At 41.2% G+C, this 19,187-nt stretch overlaps 3 protein-coding genes across 4 annotated transcripts; 2 read left to right on the top strand and 1 right to left on the bottom strand.

Moving 5' to 3' along the window:
• The first annotated feature begins 589 nt into the window (after nucleotides 1-589).
• On the top strand, nucleotides 590-6,206 carry fabp3 (fatty acid binding protein 3, muscle and heart). Its single transcript, XM_058619944.1, has 4 exons — nucleotides 590-799; nucleotides 3,942-4,114; nucleotides 5,599-5,700; nucleotides 5,804-6,206. Exons 1-4 carry the CDS (start codon nucleotides 727-729, stop codon nucleotides 5,855-5,857), a joined length of 402 nt encoding a protein of 133 aa, XP_058475927.1. The 5' UTR covers nucleotides 590-726; the 3' UTR covers nucleotides 5,858-6,206.
• Nucleotides 6,207-8,086: 1,880 nt separating this feature from the next.
• On the bottom strand, nucleotides 8,087-11,775 carry zcchc17 (zinc finger, CCHC domain containing 17). Of its 2 annotated transcripts, none has more exons than XM_058619706.1 (7): nucleotides 11,633-11,775; nucleotides 10,531-10,692; nucleotides 9,766-9,866; nucleotides 9,578-9,673; nucleotides 9,400-9,496; nucleotides 9,154-9,311; nucleotides 8,087-8,947 (listed from the first exon to the last, which is right to left on the bottom strand). In XM_058619706.1, exons 2-7 carry the CDS (start codon nucleotides 10,667-10,669, stop codon nucleotides 8,777-8,779), a joined length of 762 nt encoding a protein of 253 aa, XP_058475689.1. In that variant the 5' UTR covers nucleotides 10,670-10,692; nucleotides 11,633-11,775; the 3' UTR covers nucleotides 8,087-8,776. The 2 variants fall into 2 exon arrangements, with proteins under 2 accessions (XP_058475689.1, XP_058475690.1); XM_058619707.1 differs by lacking the exon at nucleotides 11,633-11,775 and adding an exon at nucleotides 11,436-11,558.
• Nucleotides 11,775-18,286, top strand: snrnp40 (small nuclear ribonucleoprotein 40 (U5)). Its single transcript, XM_058619705.1, has 10 exons — nucleotides 11,775-11,998; nucleotides 13,070-13,199; nucleotides 13,297-13,390; nucleotides 13,528-13,693; nucleotides 13,809-13,931; nucleotides 15,293-15,413; nucleotides 15,518-15,600; nucleotides 16,841-16,902; nucleotides 17,606-17,709; nucleotides 17,985-18,286. Exons 1-10 carry the CDS (start codon nucleotides 11,888-11,890, stop codon nucleotides 18,032-18,034), a joined length of 1,044 nt encoding a protein of 347 aa, XP_058475688.1. The 5' UTR covers nucleotides 11,775-11,887; the 3' UTR covers nucleotides 18,035-18,286.
• Nucleotides 18,287-19,187: the final 901 nt, after the last annotated feature.

Genomic DNA, 19,187 nt, shown 5'->3' with positions numbered 1-19,187 from the left:
CGAAGTTGCCTTTACTCATTTCAGTCTTGAAAGTTTACATTGACATTTAAGCATTTAGCAGACGCTTTTATCCAAACGCGACTTACAAAAGAGGAATACGTTACATAGGCGAAGTCACTAGATAGGAGCAGTGGACTGACAGAGGGTGAGAGCACAGACATGGATCCAAGTGCAGAGGGAGATCGTGCAGGCGAGGGAGTAAAGGTGAATGCTGGGACAGAAGATGCTCTTGGAAGAGCTGGGTCTTCAGGAGCTTCTGTGGGTCGTTCCACCAACGACACATGAAAAGAGTCTGGATTGTCTTGTGCAGGATGTGGGCACTTTGTAGGCCAGCATCAGCCTACATACATTTACATACATACTTGGACTCAACTGTTGTGCTGAATAAATAAACTTGACTGTGTTGTTTGTAATGCACTTTCTTTGCATGATGGCGATTTGTGTGAGGACCGGTTAAACACACAAACACACACACACTCCCTCCTCCCCTTCCCTTCCTCCCTCTCTCTCTCTCTCTCTCTCTCTCTCTCTGATGACGTCATGAACAGCAGTTAAAATCCAGCCAGTAGCATCGCAGTGCAGTGTGAGGTGCTGACTAAACTCAGGCTGACTCTCACCTCCCTCTCTCATTCTGTAGCTCCCTCACTCTGCTACTCCCTCTCCACCTCTGTCTGTCTTTCTTTCTTTCTTTCTTTCTCTCTCACACACACACACTCTGCTGCAGACATGGCTGAAGCTTTCGTTGGCACGTGGAACCTGAAGACGACCGAGAAATTTGAAGAATATATGACGGCACTGGGTAAGTGTGTGTCTCTAAATACGCCTCACTCTCTCCTCTCTCCCCCGCGCGCTCATTGTGTGTGCGCGCGCATGCGTGTTTGTAACAGGAGAGGATGCAATGGTGCCAGTGCTGCATGTGAGCACATGTGCACATGCTGCAGAGACATAAACGCCGTGTGTGGTTTAAGCAGGTGTTAACACAGGGGATCAACAACGAGGAGAGGAATCAATATGAGAAGGAAATGAATAAATGAGGGAGGAAAGCGGGGTGAGGACAAAGATAGATGGAGAAGTTGTTGACCAGCATGGCCTGAGTGCTGGAAACAAGGGAGGGGCTGATGTCTCTCTCTCTTTCTCTGCACTCACTGTGGGAATGTGTGAATGGCAAGTAGATGGCACACACACACACACACACACACACACACACTTTAGCACAATGTGGGTGACCTTTGTTGAAAGCTGCTCATTGTCTGACCCCTCCATGGGTGGAGCTCAATGATGGTCTCAAGACCAAGGAGCTGCTGGGACAACAGGACACAGAGACATTCGTACACATACTATCTGTGTGTAAATAGACTAAAGGGCGAGGTAGGTTGTTGTTGTTTTAAGGGTTTCTCTTTGTCACAGCATGAAAGAGGCGCTTTCTCCGCGTTAAAGGCTTGTACCTACTCCACAAGAACAGAGACATGTGGTTTTTTTTTTCTCTCCAGACAAGAACATTAACAGTTAGTTCTGGCCAGGACATTTTCTATTTCACGAGAAACTCGAGGGCAGAACTCCTGGTCCTCCTAGTCTGTGACCAACATTTCTGCATTAACCACGTCAGATGACCACAAGAACTCCCAAACGAGGGACTGCAAGAAAATAACGCATCATTCTTATGTTGCAGCCCTGAGAGAGCGAGAGAACACATTTCTTTAGATGTGGTTTTAGGGTTGGGGTAGATGTTGAGGCCCCCAAAGATTCAGCAAAACCTCCAAAGCCCACGCCCAGATCACACAACACAACAGTGAAGTAAACGCAAAAATATTTAGTTTATAGCCCCCTCCCATGCTACATCACAGCTGGTCGATAAATCCAGTAACCCAGTGTATACGTTTCTTAAATAGTTGCAGTCCAAAATCTGAAACCACAGTGAACTGAACTGGCAAAACCCAATCTGTAATTACCTGACATTTATTGTGATAATTAGCAATATCATTTGGAGTAATGTGATAATGTTTTGGCCATATTTTCCAGCCCAGTGCCAAACAAACTACTCTACAATTTCCCTTTAAAACTTGTATTATGTGACCAGGTAGCTTTTACGTTAAGCATGTGTAAACGGGTATTCTCTCCTCTCCTTAGTTTTGGAAAACAAAAAACAATGGTGAAGAAAGAAATTAGTAAAATTTGTGTTCGGAGTCCAACAAGAAGGGGAAACTGTAAGTTATCAATCAGGAAGCACCCGAACTGCATTTTTGTCTAAATTAGGACTAAATTGCAGCCCTACAGTTTTCACAACAACTACGTCCAAGGACCACATTTTGGGAATCAGTGTTATGTATGAGTATGGGAAAGGACATGCATAAATTCAGCCCACACATGCAGTAACTTGTGTATTAAGTGGATTGTCATTGTCTCATTTTCTTGCTCTGGCAGCAACTTCTTTGTGTGAACCAATGAAGTCCATCATAGCCAGTCAGTCACACATCGACTGAAAGGAGCATCAGTCATTATTTGCACACATGCGTGTCTGGACAGGCTGTCAGGTCACCAGTGCCGGGTTGAGTTGAAAGAACACATACATGAACTGACAGGAGACAAACAGGAGATTAGAGAGCGCGATAGATGACAAGGAGCCAGAGGGCAAAGTCACTGCTACTGATTTCTACCTCTTTTGTCAACATATCTGCGCTGGGATATTTAGTATACACCTTTAATTAAAATATTCCACAAAAGCATTAGGGATAGTTTATGGCTTCAGATAATCAACACTTTGATATACATCTCAACAACAATGGGATAGATGACTGTGGGATCATGTTCAGACCAGGATGAGCCAGTCTGATACTCGCTGTCAGTCATACTAGTCATAACTACTGGATTGGATATCGCAAAAGTTAAAAAAGTAAGATGTTTATCCAGTTAATCCATAAACTGTAAATACCACAGTATTGCTTCAGTGAGTGCAGGCTATGGAGAAAAATGCTCTCTGTCTTCCATTACATGGTCCCGGCACCACTCGACTCACCTCGGCACGGCACGCTTTTTTTTTTTGCTTTTCCATTAGTGATCGTACCTGGTACTTTTTTTTTAGTACCTGGTCTGGTTTCCAAGCGAGCTGAGCTGCTACTATGTGTGACTCTGTCAGACGGCCGTGCACTGATTGGTCAGAGAGTGCCGTCACTGGAAGAGCCATGAGCGCGACGTCCGACATAAGAATCAAACCGAACGGTGCCGAACTGTAGATCAGTTAAAAAGACTTAAAAATCCTGACTACATAATCTCAGACATTTAGCATGGAGGTGTCTCAAATCTCAATATTTAACAGAGGAGTTTGGTGCATTAGCACAAAGCGACAGCACAGCTGAAAGCCTGCGAGCCGCATCACTAACTCTGCCGCAGTATCCAGTGACCGTGTCAGACAGGAAGTACTGAACTAATCTTTTTAATTAACTGGTTCTAATGATTCAGTTCCACTGAAAACAACTGCTTTACAATTTGGAGGTACTATAGTAATGGAGAACGATCTAAACCGTGCTGAGGCGAGGCGTGCCGGGACCATGTAGTGTTAAAGTGACATTAGTCTGCAGTTGTCCTGTCAGCTGTGTGGACTAAGGATAAGATAAAAGACGAATAAATAAAATCTAATTAAAAAATAAAGTTTATTTTCAGTGAATTGAAATGAACTGCCAGCATTTGTGGCTTATTTCTTTCTTCACAATTGTGTTCAGGACAGGCTAGTTGTTTGAAGACACGATGACACTGATATTGAATCGGTTACATACTAGAGTTTGTGATATTTGTCAAAAGTTTGTATTGAATTTGTATTTATACACGGTTTGTTGAGCCAGCCCATGTACGGTTCTTATTATAAACTTAATAAAGATAGTGTTATTAAGGTAATCTATGTATGACCACCATAGCAACTAACCAACATGGGTTTTGTTTTTCCTCAGGTGTGGGCTATGCCTTACGCAAGTTAGGCTCCATGACCAAGCCCACCACTGTTATCTCAGTAGAGGGAGACAGTGTGACGGTGAAGACCCAGAGCACCTTAAAGAACACAGAGCTCACCTTCAAGCTGGGAGAGGAGTTTGACGAGACCACCGCCGACGACAGGAAAGTCAAGGTGAGAGCTTTAGCTTTGTGTTGAGTGACACTTTCAAGGCCAGACCTTGGATTTAACCTGAAGCTCTCGTGTTTAAGCTCTGGTGATTTTCCTCATCGTTGTTGATATAATCACTCTGTAAACAGTGTCACATTATTTGTTAGCTGCACCTGGGGAAAAAAAAACAGGCTTTAGCAAGCAATACTATCAGACCTGACCTGGGGAACATTTGTGTGTATCCACCAGTTGTGCACAGGTGGTCGTGATGAGAAGAATATATCCCATCAAACAGCGGAATGGCAGGGTTTTTGCAGTATAATTCAGTTCTGTATCTTTTCATGTGAACACGTCCAGACGGAAACGGCGCAAAATTTGTCTTTGCGGCTTTTGAAAAGTTCCCCATAAAGACGGCATCGTGTCAGGAAATATCTCCGTTGGGCTGTAACGTTACACCAAAAACAGAAGATGTTGTACACACAGATATACTAACAGAAATGGGAAAATAAGGTCTGTTTGTTTACATTTCATGACTTTACACACCCATGGCAACTTGTGAGCAATTGGAGACGTGGGTAATGTGAACATGAGCAGATCATCTGTCACAGGTGATAATACATATTTTTGAAAGAAGTAACACATTCTGCCTCATACGAGTAAAAAAAACAAAATTCCCAAATGTTTTCCACAAACACAGCATTAAGTCTTCATACATGTGAAAGCCCCAAAAATGACTAAACACTGGCGTATGGCATATACCAGGTGTCAAAAGAATTGAGATCCATAGGAAGGAGATCGGAAGTCAGCTCAGTGTCCAAACAAGGGTTTTAATCTTGTACAAGAGGAGCATTCACAAAGCAACACACAGGATCAGTTACAACGTGAAGACTCCCAGTCTTGTAGGAATCGCAAGGTATTTATCTGTCTCAATGAGTCTGCTATCACCCTGCCATAAGGTGCAGACCCCCGCCTCTGCAGGGTTTGTTATCTCGCTGACCCTTTTGTCTCTATTCACATGTCACATCAAACAGTTCCTAAAACAATACAAATGGTCACTTGTCACAAGTCGCATCAAACAGTTACATTAGCAATACAAAGTGTCAATGGTCTCAGGTCACATAGGTTGCATTGAACATTTGTCTTCATGTATTACATGAGGTGCATAATTCCCATAACACCAGGCCTGTAGCGCTGCCACAGAAATGCAACAAAACTGGAGAAGACCCAGTAAAATAGCACAGTCAACCTACAACTGTAGCTTGAGTTAACTGCATGAAGATGTACTGACTATTTATGATAACTATTTAAGCTTTTTTTCAGAGAATTAAAACAATTTTTCAGATGTTAAGCTTCTAAAATGTGAATATTTTCTGGTGAAGTTGCTCCGTACAAAGAATACTATACTAATACTAATATTAAAACTGTATCATTTTGGTAATAATTGAAAAAGAATTGTCCGTTGCAGCCCGAGTTATATCAACTGTGTGTTTTTCTCCTGTTGTTTGCAGTCCCTTGTAACATTGGAGGAAGGTAAGATGGTGCACATACAGAAGTGGGGCGGCAAGGAGACGTCTCTGGTCAGGGAAGTCAACGGAGACGCCCTCATACTCGTGAGTACTCTGCGCAAATGTACATATTAGACTTTTCGTACGCGTCTGCTTGTTGTGTCATCGCTCTTCTTCTTCTTCTTCTTCTTCTTCTTCTCCGACACAGACACTCACACTGGGAGATGTTGTTTGTACACGTCGCTATGAAAGGGCACAGTAAGCTAAAGCCCTGGTTCCACTGACTCCCGACACCACCTCCACCCAGGCTGAGCATGGTGGCTGCAGAATCAACTCATTACATTCTGTATACTGTCAGCACTGCTGCTGACCGTGACATCACCTCCCGCCATCTCTTTATGCTGTCTGTGGTGTTCCTCTTAACCAAGAGAGACAACTGAAGAAGATTCCCATTCGATGAGCTATTGTTTTATGTTCTCTCAAATGGCCTTTGGTTTTTATTTTATTTTGTTTTTTAGAAAATGTGTTCTGCACAGTGTCTGTAAAAGTGTTTGACGATTTGTTCCAAGTATTGAGAACTGAAAAATAAAAAAGTGACCACACTGGCAAAACTGTGAGACTCATTACTGACAAGTTAATAAGTGTCTCAGTGTGTTCTGTGTAAAATACAGAAACAAACTGCATGCTGAATTTTTGTGACGTTCTGTGTTGCAGTTGAACATCCCACACCTCACACTTCCTTGCCAAGTGTATTAAAGAACCTATATATCATTACGCTGGCAACAAAAAGTTAAGGATATATATGTAAGGGGTTAAAAATGGTTACTTTCTTAGAGCTGATCTGAACCGAGCTGAGTCGCTCTGGTGAAAATGAAAAACAAATCCATACAATCAAGTGTTTGCATTTGTACACAAGCGTTTGTCTTTAATTTCACACTTGCAGTACTAACGTCTCAGATTGTAACAATTACGAGTCATTTAAATATTGTGCTGGCAGCTGTGGCCATCAGATCATTTCATCATTTATTTTAAAACTTGAATCAACACTGAGGCAATGTTTTAAAAAAAAAACAAAACTCAGGTCTAAGCGCTGAAGGGGAAAAAACCCACATGGTGCATGAGCTCAGTAGTAAAACATAGGTACATCTGGGTGATCCAAAACTGGGAGCACACTTTCCATCACAGCTGGTTTGACAGGACCTCAGGTTATTTATAGCCATGTTGCATGTGCATGTGAATGACCCTGGCTAAGTGACAGGAAAGTTTTCGTTAGATATGCGTGTACTGTTGTGCCCTGTGCTTGTACATAATGCGCGCGTGTATGTTTCATCTAAATTTGGAGCGTTCCTGCCCACAGTAGGTCAGTGTCATGTGTTTGGGCACTCGTTGCCAACTAGAAGCAGGGTGAAGGGTAGAAAGTGCTCATATGGATCCTCATCGAGCAGGGATCAGCAAGTACATGGGGCCCAGGGCCAATATTTTTGTAAGCAGTTGAAGATTGGGCCAAAACATCGGATCCTCATCAGGCAAAGTGCCTTAAAACGTCTTCAGTCAGAAACAAAAACCCACGTTTGCTGCCTTGAGCAAACAGATTGTTACGAAGACTTATGTAACTTTCGGATTTATTGTGCATCATCTTAGGAATTAGTGCTTCTTCTTTGAGCCTTACATATAATAGTTATTTTACTTCCCAAAGCTGGCTGTCCATGACAACAGCAGTGTTTGTTATTTGTATTTTTCAAACCAAACATTTAGTTTAGGTTAACTGTCAGTTCTAGCAACAGAATCTATTTGACTCAGTTCATATTTTTTCAGAATAAAAGCTCTGAACTTAATATGAAAATATAATTTCTTTGTGTGGATAAGCAATTGCTGACCACTGTCATAGAGGTGAACTACATCAATTCGGTGAGAAAAATTTGGAAGATTGAAATGATCAAATGATTCCGTCATCAATGCGGAAAGGTAGCACACTTTCGTCCTCTAGAGGGAGACGAAAACCCTCCATGGTCAACAACAAACATTGACGTACTCTTTGGAGGTTGATCGTGATGTTTAACTATATTTAAGGAAGACAAAGTCATCTCGTGTCTGCCAGGTGCAAAAGGAGACAAGGGGGACTGAGACTGACCAACAAACAGGAGTCATTACTGGGGGAGTTCACCGAGTTCACTCAAACACCTGCAGCTGAAAAACAATCTATCACACTAGCCCTACACGCAGAAACATGGTATCTAGGTCAAAATCCTAACATTAAATTATCTTACCTTACACCTTGACAAAGGGTTATATTTTTTTTTTTTAAAAACAAAGTTTGGTTTGAACATGACCCAGCCTGATGTTGTGTAAATACTTCAATCCAGCTTTGAGACACCTTCCTTCACATGAAAACATGAACGTTATCTGACCCCTGGAGAACCTCCAGGCCCACGCTGACCATTTCTTTCTTATGTCAGCAGCAGCAACATTAAGAGTTCAAGCTCCGCGAACAAAGACATCAAAGGCTTTTTTCTTTTTTACCTTTCCAAGTAAAACACCTTTTTAATGGGGTTAACAGTAGACATGCAGGAAGTGGGGTGTGTGTGTGTGTGTGTACTGTGAAAAAGTCCTGGAGACAATATAAATACACAAGCATGTATGTACACACAAGTACACAATAAGCAGCAGACAACTTAAGGATATCGGCATTGCATGAGGTTCCTGTCATACTTTGTTTCCTGGTTGTATATTTTACCTCTTCCTCTCTCTGTGTGCGGCTTCTTGTGGATTATAATCAAGGTCTGATCCTCTTACGGATTTGTTTTTACTGCTTAATTTCTGCTTGATGGATTTCCCAGAGCATTAGAAACAGGATATCTGGATTTGAGGAGGGATGGCCACTTGCTGCTGTATTGCTCACAGTATCAGGTTTCACATGATGAATGAATCCCCCTTCTCCCTTGAGGGAGACTGGGGTTTCATTAGGACAAGTGGGTCTTGTCTTTTCAATTTTTGTGTTTGCTCAGTTTCCATCTTTAACTTGAGGGGGGCTAAATGTGCTTGACTGATTCTATTTCAAAAAGCTTGTGGTGGAGGAATGACTTTGAAAAGACAAGTGTAAGTCAGTCACTGTCTGTTTCTAACCACTTCCCCTTTTTGCATCTGGGAGATAGCTGCTGCTGCTGTACTGTGTGTCGCTGTCTCAGCTGTTTTTGTGAGATTTGTGTTTCTTGTGTTTCTTCTTCTTTTTGTCCTCTCTGTCGTGCGAGCGCTCGTGGCGCCTCCTCTTGGATTTACACTCCCCACTGTTGCTGCTGCTGCTGTCGCTCTCCGACTCCTTCCTCTCCCTCTTTCTCTTTTTCATTTTCTTCTCCTGAATTATAAAAAAAAAGAAAGAAGTGCAGTAATAAAAGGAACTTGCATAGTGATGATGGCGAGATATGGAAATAGTGGGCAGCAGTTTCAATACCTCAAACACATAACAGCACTAAGCCTAGACACTAAGAAAGACACATAAAGAGACGTGGAAGACAGCTGGAATAAAAACACTGTTTTACAATAAAGCTGTTGAATATTCACCTTCTTCTTCTTCTTCTTTTTGTCTGAGTCTTGCTGTAGTGCAGCTGTGGAGGTCTGTTGCTGTGGCTGCTGTGGCTGCTGTGGCCCTTCATCGTCCTCTTCAGGCAAAAGAGCGTACTGCAAGCCCGGAGCAGAAAAACAGTCCTTTGTAAAGTGACCTGAAAAAGAAAGAATCATGAATTCAAATGGTTGCAGAATTTTCCCATTTTAAGATATGACAGTGAAATGTAATGTCGGTGTTCCTACCTTTGCAGCCACACTTTGAACAAGTCGTGTTGAGCACGGCCTCCAGTGTGATCCTGTTGCCCGTTTGGTCTCTAAACTGCCTACGTCGTCTCGAATCCTGCCTACAGTCACACACAGGTTTCTATAAGACACAACTGTACATGCACAGACACTAACAAATAAAAAGAAATGCCAACACTTGCTCTGCCATGACATTGTTGGGGTCCAAGTCCCGCCCTGTTCCCTGATTGACAGATTTCATTGAGAAGGACATCTTCACCTTATCATCCCGAATCTGATAAGTGGAGGACAGCGTTGTGGTCACCCTTGTTATATTACATACAATTGTGTGTGTGTGTGTGTGTGTGTGTGTGTGTGTGTTGTTACCTCTCTCCCAATGACTTTAATCCACACCTGTTCACCCACATCCACAATTTCTGAGGCACTTTCCACCCGGGAAGCTGACATCTCACTCACATGCACCAGGCCTGAGCAAACAACAGAAGCAAGTGGAGATGTTCAGTCATTTATTTAAAAATGTTTTAATTTAAATTACAGCCTGACCAATATATTGGTCAAAATGTGCAGATATATTGGTATCCACATCAGAAAGAAACAAGAAATGAAAGGTGTGTCAACAAGAAAGGTGTGCCAACAAAAAATAGGTTTCACAGCAGGTTAGTAAAAAGATTTCTTCCAAATTCACTTCATTACAAACTTTTTTTAACCAAGAAGCAGCTGGTGCTGAACGTAACCCATGAAACTTTGCTCAGTTTGCCCTCCAGTGGCGATAATGAGAATTTGGTGTTTGGTTATACTTGCATGAAAAAAACCAGTGACACAGACACTAACTTTGGAAACCAGAATCCTGCATCATCTGCAATCAGACTGCTTTAGCTCTGCCAAGTTCCTGTTTGCATTATATCTTGTGCTGCTTACTTATTTATATTGTGGTGATATTTTTAAACCAACTGTCACTGCTCTCTTTCTTAGTCTTGTAACTTATTAGTTCTCTCATTTTGTCTTTGGAAGTGTTCTCTCTGTGACTGATTACTTCTATCTCTCTATCAGCTGTCTTCTATCTCTTTTCTGCTCGTATCCACAGAAATTATCTATAAAGATACTGTACATAAACATCCACACTGCACACACCTTCCTTCTTGTATCCTGGGAGTCGGACAAAAGCTCCATAGGTTTGCACAGAAACCACTTCTCCTTTGGCGATGCTGAACAGTGGAGGCAGACCCTCCAGTCCAGCAGGCTCCTGTGCTTGTCCATCACTGTCAGACATGTTGTCAGTAGAGACAGACCAGTCTAGAGGAATGATAAGGCAACACAATCACTTGTAGTATCCTAACATGGGATAAAATCTCCTGTTGGATGGTTCTGTTTTTCCATCTACAATAAAGTAATCAATCACATGACACTTAAAAGAAGTGATCAAGTTATAAGGAAAACAAAACAATCTAACTTCCATTTAAAGTTTAATTATCTGTTAAAGGAACGGTATGCCTATCTTATCTTCACCCAAGATTAGATTAAAGTATTGTGTCAATCGTATCGATAATAATTCTGTTGAAATTACAACACTGAGTTTATCATCTCTTAGGATAGAAAAAAGTGCTCTCTACTTAGTCATAAAGGTTTCATAATAACACAAGTCGCCTATAGCAGTTAAAAGATGGCTGACAAGTTTCTCAAAACTGGTAAGTATGTTGCCAAATGTCTTGTTTTGTCCACAAACTAAACTGTTCCAGTTTTAATTATTTCTTTGTTATACAGAGCAAAGAAAACTGAACAATCTGAACAACTGTTTGGATTATTCTTAATTATTTGTTATCTTTTCCCTCTGTGATTGTATCTGTAAATGTTTTTTTACTGGGTGTGTAACTAAAACTGAATTAAAATCACGTTGACCAGTAAATGGCCCCCCTGCTCGGATGCTGCGGACTCATTTTACAAATATGTGACTGCTGTATTTAAATGAATGAAACATGGATAGTATTAAACGTGTGTATAAGGTATTGAATAGAATAATAAAACTGTAGTAACGTTACATTTGTTCTTTCACAATGGGAACAGCAGCAGTGAGGCTAGGCTAACGTTAGCCAGCAAGTACTGTCTTCTTCCAAGCTTAAAGAAAAATAACACACATAAACTGATAATAACCATTCCATTGAGTAAAAAACACGGGTTATAAAAGACGTAATTAAACTATATACCAAAGTGAAACATTACTATAAAACATCGTTACCTTTAATGTAAGCGGAGCCGATTCTGTTTCACTTCCGGCGCAAATAAGGACGACAACAACTACAACAACCAATCAACGCAGTCTAATCAGGCTCCAGCCAATCACACGCCTTATAGCCGCCGGAAGTAGTTCCTCTCTGGTGTTGGACGGTGTTACTCCGCTGGACGTCCGTTCACGAAAGGCGCCCGTTTATTTTTCTTGAATTGTAGCTTTGAAAATTAATCGCTTTCTCCGTTTATTTTTTTCGCAACGAATATGATTGATCCGAAGAAGAGACCAGCGGATATGGCAGTGGTTCCTGCCGCCGTGAAACGTCCCCGGACGGAGCTTGTGGCGGCGGCTCAGTCTCAGCAACTCGTGGCAACGGTAACGACAGAGTAACTCGTTGTGGGCAGAAAAGAAATGGGAGAAACTCAGCAGACAGGATAAAACAAACACACAGTCATTGTTAACCTCTTTAATCTGTAGTAAAGTGCATTAAATTGACTAAAACTGTGCTTAAGTTTAATTTATAAACGGAACTGGGTTATTTACAGCTGAGCAGGAAACGAGCATTCAGAGACGTAAATACTACGATTTATTTAGGGCTGAGATTTACCAATACACTGATACTGGTGAAGCATTCAATTCAGAATCAGATAATATAATATCTCCTAGGACATTACATTTGCAGATTACCTCATCCACAATCATACAAACACTATATTATATGTCAATGGCACAGATCAACAAATTGATTCAGTTGATGAAGATCAAAATGAGACACCTAAGGTAAAATAATACAAATGGTAGTAAAATGAGCCTGTATTTACAACTATATCATAAGGGAATATGTATTATGTATTAAATTTGAATCAAAAACCAATACAGTTTTATTTTAGTTAATGGTACTTTTGACGCGCTTCACATTTACACAGAAACTAATGATTATTGTTGTCATTATACTTTTCCTTATTTAAAATTAAATATTGGTAAAATTGTTAAATTGCCTTTTACTAATTGTAGAAAATGCAGTCATTTCCCAAAAGTGGTGTTTTGAAATTGTTTAGCAACAAAATACTTTTGCTACTTTCAAACATGCACTATACTTCTGAGATTGAATGGAGGGGCTATATGCTCTGTATACTAGTATGTCAGCAGAAGTTGCTCTAGTGATTCACCTGCCAGCAGCTCCCTAGTATAATCTTTGGTCCAAGTGAGTTTATTTGAGAACGCAGTAGGAGACACTCTGGAGAATCCATAGCAGGGGAATGGGTGAGTGTCCATCCTTCTGGATCTGGAGATTCTCCTTCTGTTGTGAATGTGTCTCACTCACACACCAAACTCCAGCCATTCCCCCAGGCTTGCATCTGAAAACCACTGTAGTAAGTGAGTGGCTGGAACTCGTCAGTTTGTGCTCCAAAAACGACTAACCATTAATTGTGTCTCCTGCTTTAGGGCCCACCACGAACATCCAGTATTCAGGCTCCAATCATGCTGATGTCTGGCCATGAGGGCGAAGTCTACTGCTGCAAGTTTCATCCCAATGGTGCCACACTGGCTTCCTCAGGATTTGACAGGCTCATATGTGAGTTATTAACATTTCTTTTAACATGTCTGTTAAAAATGGTTTATTCTGCCATGCTTATGAATACATTGTTGTACTCTGTGTTTCTTTGCTGCAGTGATGTGGAATGTGTATGGAGATTGTGATAATTATGCCACACTGAAGGGCCATAGTGGAGCAGTGATGGAGCTGCACTACAACACAGATGGCAGGTATGAAAAATCACTTCTTCTTTCAGCTTCTTTTGACATGTGAAATAAGTCCTTCTACATCAATGATTTAGTTGATCGGACTGATAAATATTTCAGGTAAGAGATGCCCATCAGTGATATCTTGCTTTGTATTTCAGCATGCTCTTTTCAGCGAGCACTGACAAGACTGTAGGTGTGTGGGACAGTGAAACAGGTGAGAGGATGAAGCGTCTGAAGGGCCACACATCCTTCGTTAACACCTGCTACCCCGCTCGCCGAGGGCCACAGCTTGTCTGCACCGGCAGTGATGATGGAACAGTCAAGGTAAGATTTGTCGTTTAGAATTATGAATCTGACGATGTATTGAGGAACATGTTGCATGGTCAATGACTCATAGTGCCCCTTTGTTGAGCTCTCTCTGTGTTTGTCACCTTGGTAGCTGTGGGATATTCGTAAGAAGGGGGCGATCCACACTTTCCAGAACACCTATCAAGTATTGGCCGTCACCTTCAACGACACCAGTGATCAGATTCTGTCTGGAGGCATCGACAATGACATCAAGGTACAGAGCTGAAATTTGTGCAGAAAATGTCCTGCACATTGCTGGACCATGAATGCTCTATGTGCAGAAATTAGGCCTGTTGTGAAATGTCATTGCATTGCATTGCATTTTAAACCTGAACAATTACAATAGTTTCTTTAATCGAAATTTTAATTTGAACAGAGTTCTTCATTTTTGATTGCTGTATTTTATTCAAATTAAAACGTGTTATAACGTGATATTTTTGACTTTGTCTTGTGGTAATGCTCAATAACAATTTAAATAATGCTTTACGCAGTGAAAATTTAACTGATCCTTGAATTGTTAGTGTATTTGATTCTTTAGAGTCTTTTTGAGTCTTTAAAGACATTTCTCTGCTTAGGGTTGCAACCAATGATCATTTACATAATCCATTAATCTGTTGATTATTTTCTCAATAAATCGATTGGTCATTTGGTACAGAAAATGTTTTTGCCATTTCCCAAACTTTTCTGTTTTCCACGGAGCAAAGAAACCAGAAAACACATTGAAGTAGCTTAAGGCTTGTTTGAATCATTAACCCTCCCACACACACACACACACACACACACACACACACACACACACACACACACAATTAATTAAGTAATCGATTGTTTGTTTCAGCCCCAGTTTTAATATGTTTTATAACTGAAATTGTCACCTTTACATTAGTCACACACTGTGGCATGACATGCGGCACCTGTTTATCCATCAGTTGTTTTTGTCAGCACCAGTCTTACTACAAGGTGGCGACGTGAGGTTGTGCTGTATCTTGTCTTCCTCTGCGATGATCTCGTTCATTTTTACAATTACCACGACAGCACTATTCAGAATTTTGGAAATATTTCCTACTCATTTTGCACAAATTTCCAACTTCTATGATAACATTCAGGCATTCAGTGCCAGATAAGCTTCACCTCAGACAGAAGACAGCAATCCCATGCATGCATGGTTACAGATAACAAAATCTGGGAGAGCAACAGAAAAGATTATTTAACATCTTTTAGTTTTATCTTCTGTTACGTTTTCCACCACCGTGGCTCAGCTTAAATATATGCTGAAGGGAATGAATGGGGTCATTCAGTGTGCTTTGTATTTTGTGGCTCATCGTGTTCACTACTTTTGTTTACAAATATTGCTGCAGGCATTTTTGTGTAATCTAAGTTTAGTGTGTGTGTGTGCAGTTATGACTTTCTCCATTTCTTTTTACGTCTGACTTTAACCACACGTATGATGGATGGTTTTCTGTTGACTGAATATAAATTTGAATCTTCTCTTTGCTCTGTTCATTCATATAGTCCTATAATACATTTCCCTATAGAAAAACAAAACTGTGAGTTGCTGTTGTTTGTGTTGAGCAGGTGTGGGACCTGAGGCAGAACAAGCTGATCTACAATATGCACGGCCATGGTGACTCAGTAACCGGACTTGCACTGAGCTCTGAGGGATCCTATCTTCTCTCAAACTCCATGGACAACACAGGTAGAACAGGATGTGTATGATCAATGTTCTCTCAGGACATGACGCTCGATTTTCTGTCGCTGACTCTTTCATTTGTCTCTTTTATTGTGTGTCGCTGTGTTTAGTGCGTATCTGGGACGTTCGACCATTTGCACCCAAGGAGAGATGTGTGAAGATCTTCCAGGGCAACGTTCACAACTTTGAGAAGGTATATCATGAGAAGCTCTGCAGCGCTAAGTGAATTAAAACACATCCAGTATTCACACATGTTTAGGACTGATGCACTGCTTATATACTGAAGGTGTGGGAAGTAGCAGTTTTTAACAGTATAAAATATGGAGGAAATTAATTTTACCATCCAGCAGAGTCAACAGAGCTAAAACTAGATGTTTTTTAATGTGCATTTTTGATTTAGACGTAAAAACAAACCGTTTGATAAAGATGAAATATTGCATTGAAGTTATAATGCTTGAGGGAGATGGAAAAGTTGGCACAGTAATTAAAAGTAGATGCAAATTAGTTCAATGGAAATTATTTATGATGATGATTTTAGGGCCATGCAGTTGGTGTAGCACTCTTTGCGACTGGTCGGAACAAGGGCCTTGTATGTGTGTGTGGTTTTCTCTAAGTTATCCCACAGTCCAAAAACATACAATATGGGGATTAGGTAAATTGGACACTCTAAATGGACCATAGGTGTGAGAGTGGATGGTTGTTTGTCTTTATACGTGGCCCTCTGAGCCCTGCTGAGATTGGCACCAGCGCCCCCACACTCCTCATGTGGAGTGGTAGAAGATGAGTGAGTGAGTGGAAATGATTTTGGGGAATAATAGAGGACATTTAGAAATCGTGTGGACGGCTAAGAAAAGCACCATTCCTCCACTTGGTGCAACAAGCCAGTATTCCTACATTAATGAATTAAAGCAGCAGCAAAACACCACCATATATCAACAGCTATTTGTGCTCTTTAATGGTTTAATCAAAGTTGTTCCTTGTTGTTATCCTTCTGTGGCGACATGGACTTTGGCGTCACCTACTGTTTATCTCAGGGGAGTCACTTAAGTTGATGGAAACGCATAAATGCACACACATTTTTAACAAATCTATTGAGTTTACAAGGCATGGTAAAGAAAGCCCAACCATTGACTTTATTAAAAACTATTTATGCATAACTAGCGTTTTACAGCTTTTTTTTATCTTGTTAACTGAATCTGCTTGTACATAAGTTACTCACAGCTGCCATCCTGCTGGCAGAGTTTGCGTGTGCTGCCGACCACAGCTGTGGGGACATCGCCTTTCATTCTCCCTTGCCTCTCCCATCACTCTCTGCTCTCCTTTCTAATAAAGAAAGTCCCGTCTTTTATCTAATTATAGTAACAGTAGCTCACATGCAGAGTGGATGGATGCTTGTGTCGTCTTTCTAACATCTGTTCCTGTTGTTCGTTCAGAATTTACTGAGATGCTCCTGGTCTACTGACGGCAGCAAGATTGCTGCAGGTTCAGCTGATAGGTAAGAAGACCCCTGCCAACACACACACACACTTCCATTAATTTTTAAGGTTCTGCCTCATTAGGACCAGGTTTTGGTCTCCATGAGGACTACTGGTCCTGGCAAGGTCAGTGTTTATGCCAGAAAAGGTCCCAAAGAGGTAACAAATACAAGTGCACACGCATACACACAGGCTGGCTGGAGGCCAGGGTATACTTAATTATTAGGTTTGGGGACATTCTTGTTGCCAAAGTCCTGATGTTCCCTGCAGGTGACTCCTCAGGTTCCACTTCCCTGTCATTCATCTCCTCTCTCATCTGTCTCACATAACCAATGAGACATTCCTGGGCCTTATCATTCATATTGTATGATAAATGAGCGTCCACTACTACAACAACAACAACAACAATGTAGTATAACATATTTTTTGAGCTCACTAAAACAATTAAACAAGTTTTAAAACCGGCAAATTATTTGCAAACACCTGATAATTAAAATGACACATTTCAAGAATACTTAACACAGCTGCACTGTACTAACTTACAGTTACTACTCAGTTTTGTCCATATCTGTAATATTCACCTGAATTTTAAAGGGAATTTTCCAACCATTTAGCTTCACTCTGTGCTGTCACAGCCATGTAGGAACCACAAACGGCTCCATACGTTTAAACACAAATTGAATAAATACAATAATAATTGTTTGACTGTGTCTGTGTTCACAGGTTTGTGTATATTTGGGACACAACATCACGTAGGATCCTGTACAAGCTGCCGGGCCATGCTGGCTCTGTCAATGAAGTGGTCTTCCACCCCGAGGAGCCAGTAGGTGAGTTAAAGAGCCACTTTATTCTCAGATTACACGCTGTAAAACATGTTGGAAGAATAGGACAAAACAACTGTGAAGGCGGGAGGAACAGGTTTGTGAGCTTTCTCAAACTTCATGGACACATTGGCGAGAAGATCTCCTTTATGTTCATGTGGTTTTGCCTGATTGTGTTCAGGCAAAGTGCAGGGTCTTTTTAATCTTAGTTTGTAACTCTAAGACTCTAAATTTGGTTACAGAAACATAACTAATGCCAAGTGTTTTTTCCTTCCACACAGTGCTGTCTGGCGCCAGTGATAAACGGCTCTACATGGGAGAAATCCAGTAGGATTTTTGTGTAGAAGCTTGGATACGTATGTACAGTGTGTGTGCGTGTGTGTGTAATTGTCCCACTGTGGAAGTAGAGAGGTGGTGATCGGCCGTGGGTTAAGAGTCGCTGTAGTCTCATGTGCTACAGTTGGTCTTAAAACAACCTCAGGATGTGTGTGTAAAGTTTATTACACTCAGTCACAACAACAACGACATGTTTTTTTTAAATCTGGATTTGTTTCTTTTTAATAAACTTCAATATTCTGTAAAAAAAAAAAAAAAATGGTGTCACATTTGTTTGCCATACTGAAGTTTTCCTGTGTTTGATGTGTGACATGTGATTGACACATTGAATCTTTAATGCATTCACAGCAAATGAATGGCTTTTTATTTTGATCTTGACTTAAGGGTCCCCAGGACCTTTTAGCCTCAGGCACAAAACTTTTCTCAAAAATTCTTCCTGACAATGACTACAACAAAGAGTGAGCCCATTTCAAAGGTGCTGTGTGTGAGAGCCCATTTCAAAGGTGCTCTCTGTGTGTGTGTGTGTGTGTGTGTGTGTGTGTGTGTGTGTGTGTGTGTGTGTGTGTGTGTGTGTGTGTGTGTGTGTGTGTGTGTGTGTGTGTGTGTGTGTGTGTGTGTGTGTGTGTGTGTGTGTGTGTGTGTGTGTGTGTGTGTGTGTGTGTGTGTGTGTGTGTGTGTGTAAAAAAAAAAAAAGATTATAACAAATGGAGGACTCCTCCGCTCTCCCCTTTTCCCAAGCTCGTCAGGGAACTACAGTTTACATGCATTTTAAAAGTCAGATTTTAGTCCGAATATGACAATGAGGTGGTTTTCTTAATGTCATATAAACATGTTAGTCCTGACTAAAATTTGGTTAGTCTTAATCGGACTAACATCCCTGGATAATGTGATTCATAGTCTGATTACTCCTGCCTGTATATGCCTAGTGGGACTGGGGTCAGACTTGGCGTTCTGCGCAATTCATCCATCCATCCATTATCTACCACTTTATTCTCCACCGGAGGGTCGCAGGGGGTGCTGTGCCAATTTCAGCTGACATAGGGCGATAGGCGGGATGCACCCTGGACAGTTCGCCAGTCCATCGCAGGGGCACACACAGAGACAAACCATTCACTCTCACATTCACACCTATGGTCAATTTAGAGTGA

This window comes from Solea solea, chromosome 20 (genome assembly GCF_958295425.1).
Source record: "Solea solea chromosome 20, fSolSol10.1, whole genome shotgun sequence".
Taxonomy (NCBI): domain Eukaryota; kingdom Metazoa; phylum Chordata; class Actinopteri; order Pleuronectiformes; family Soleidae; genus Solea; species Solea solea.
The sequence above is the reverse complement of the archived record's forward strand: the minus strand, read 5'-3'. Positions and strand labels throughout refer to the sequence as shown.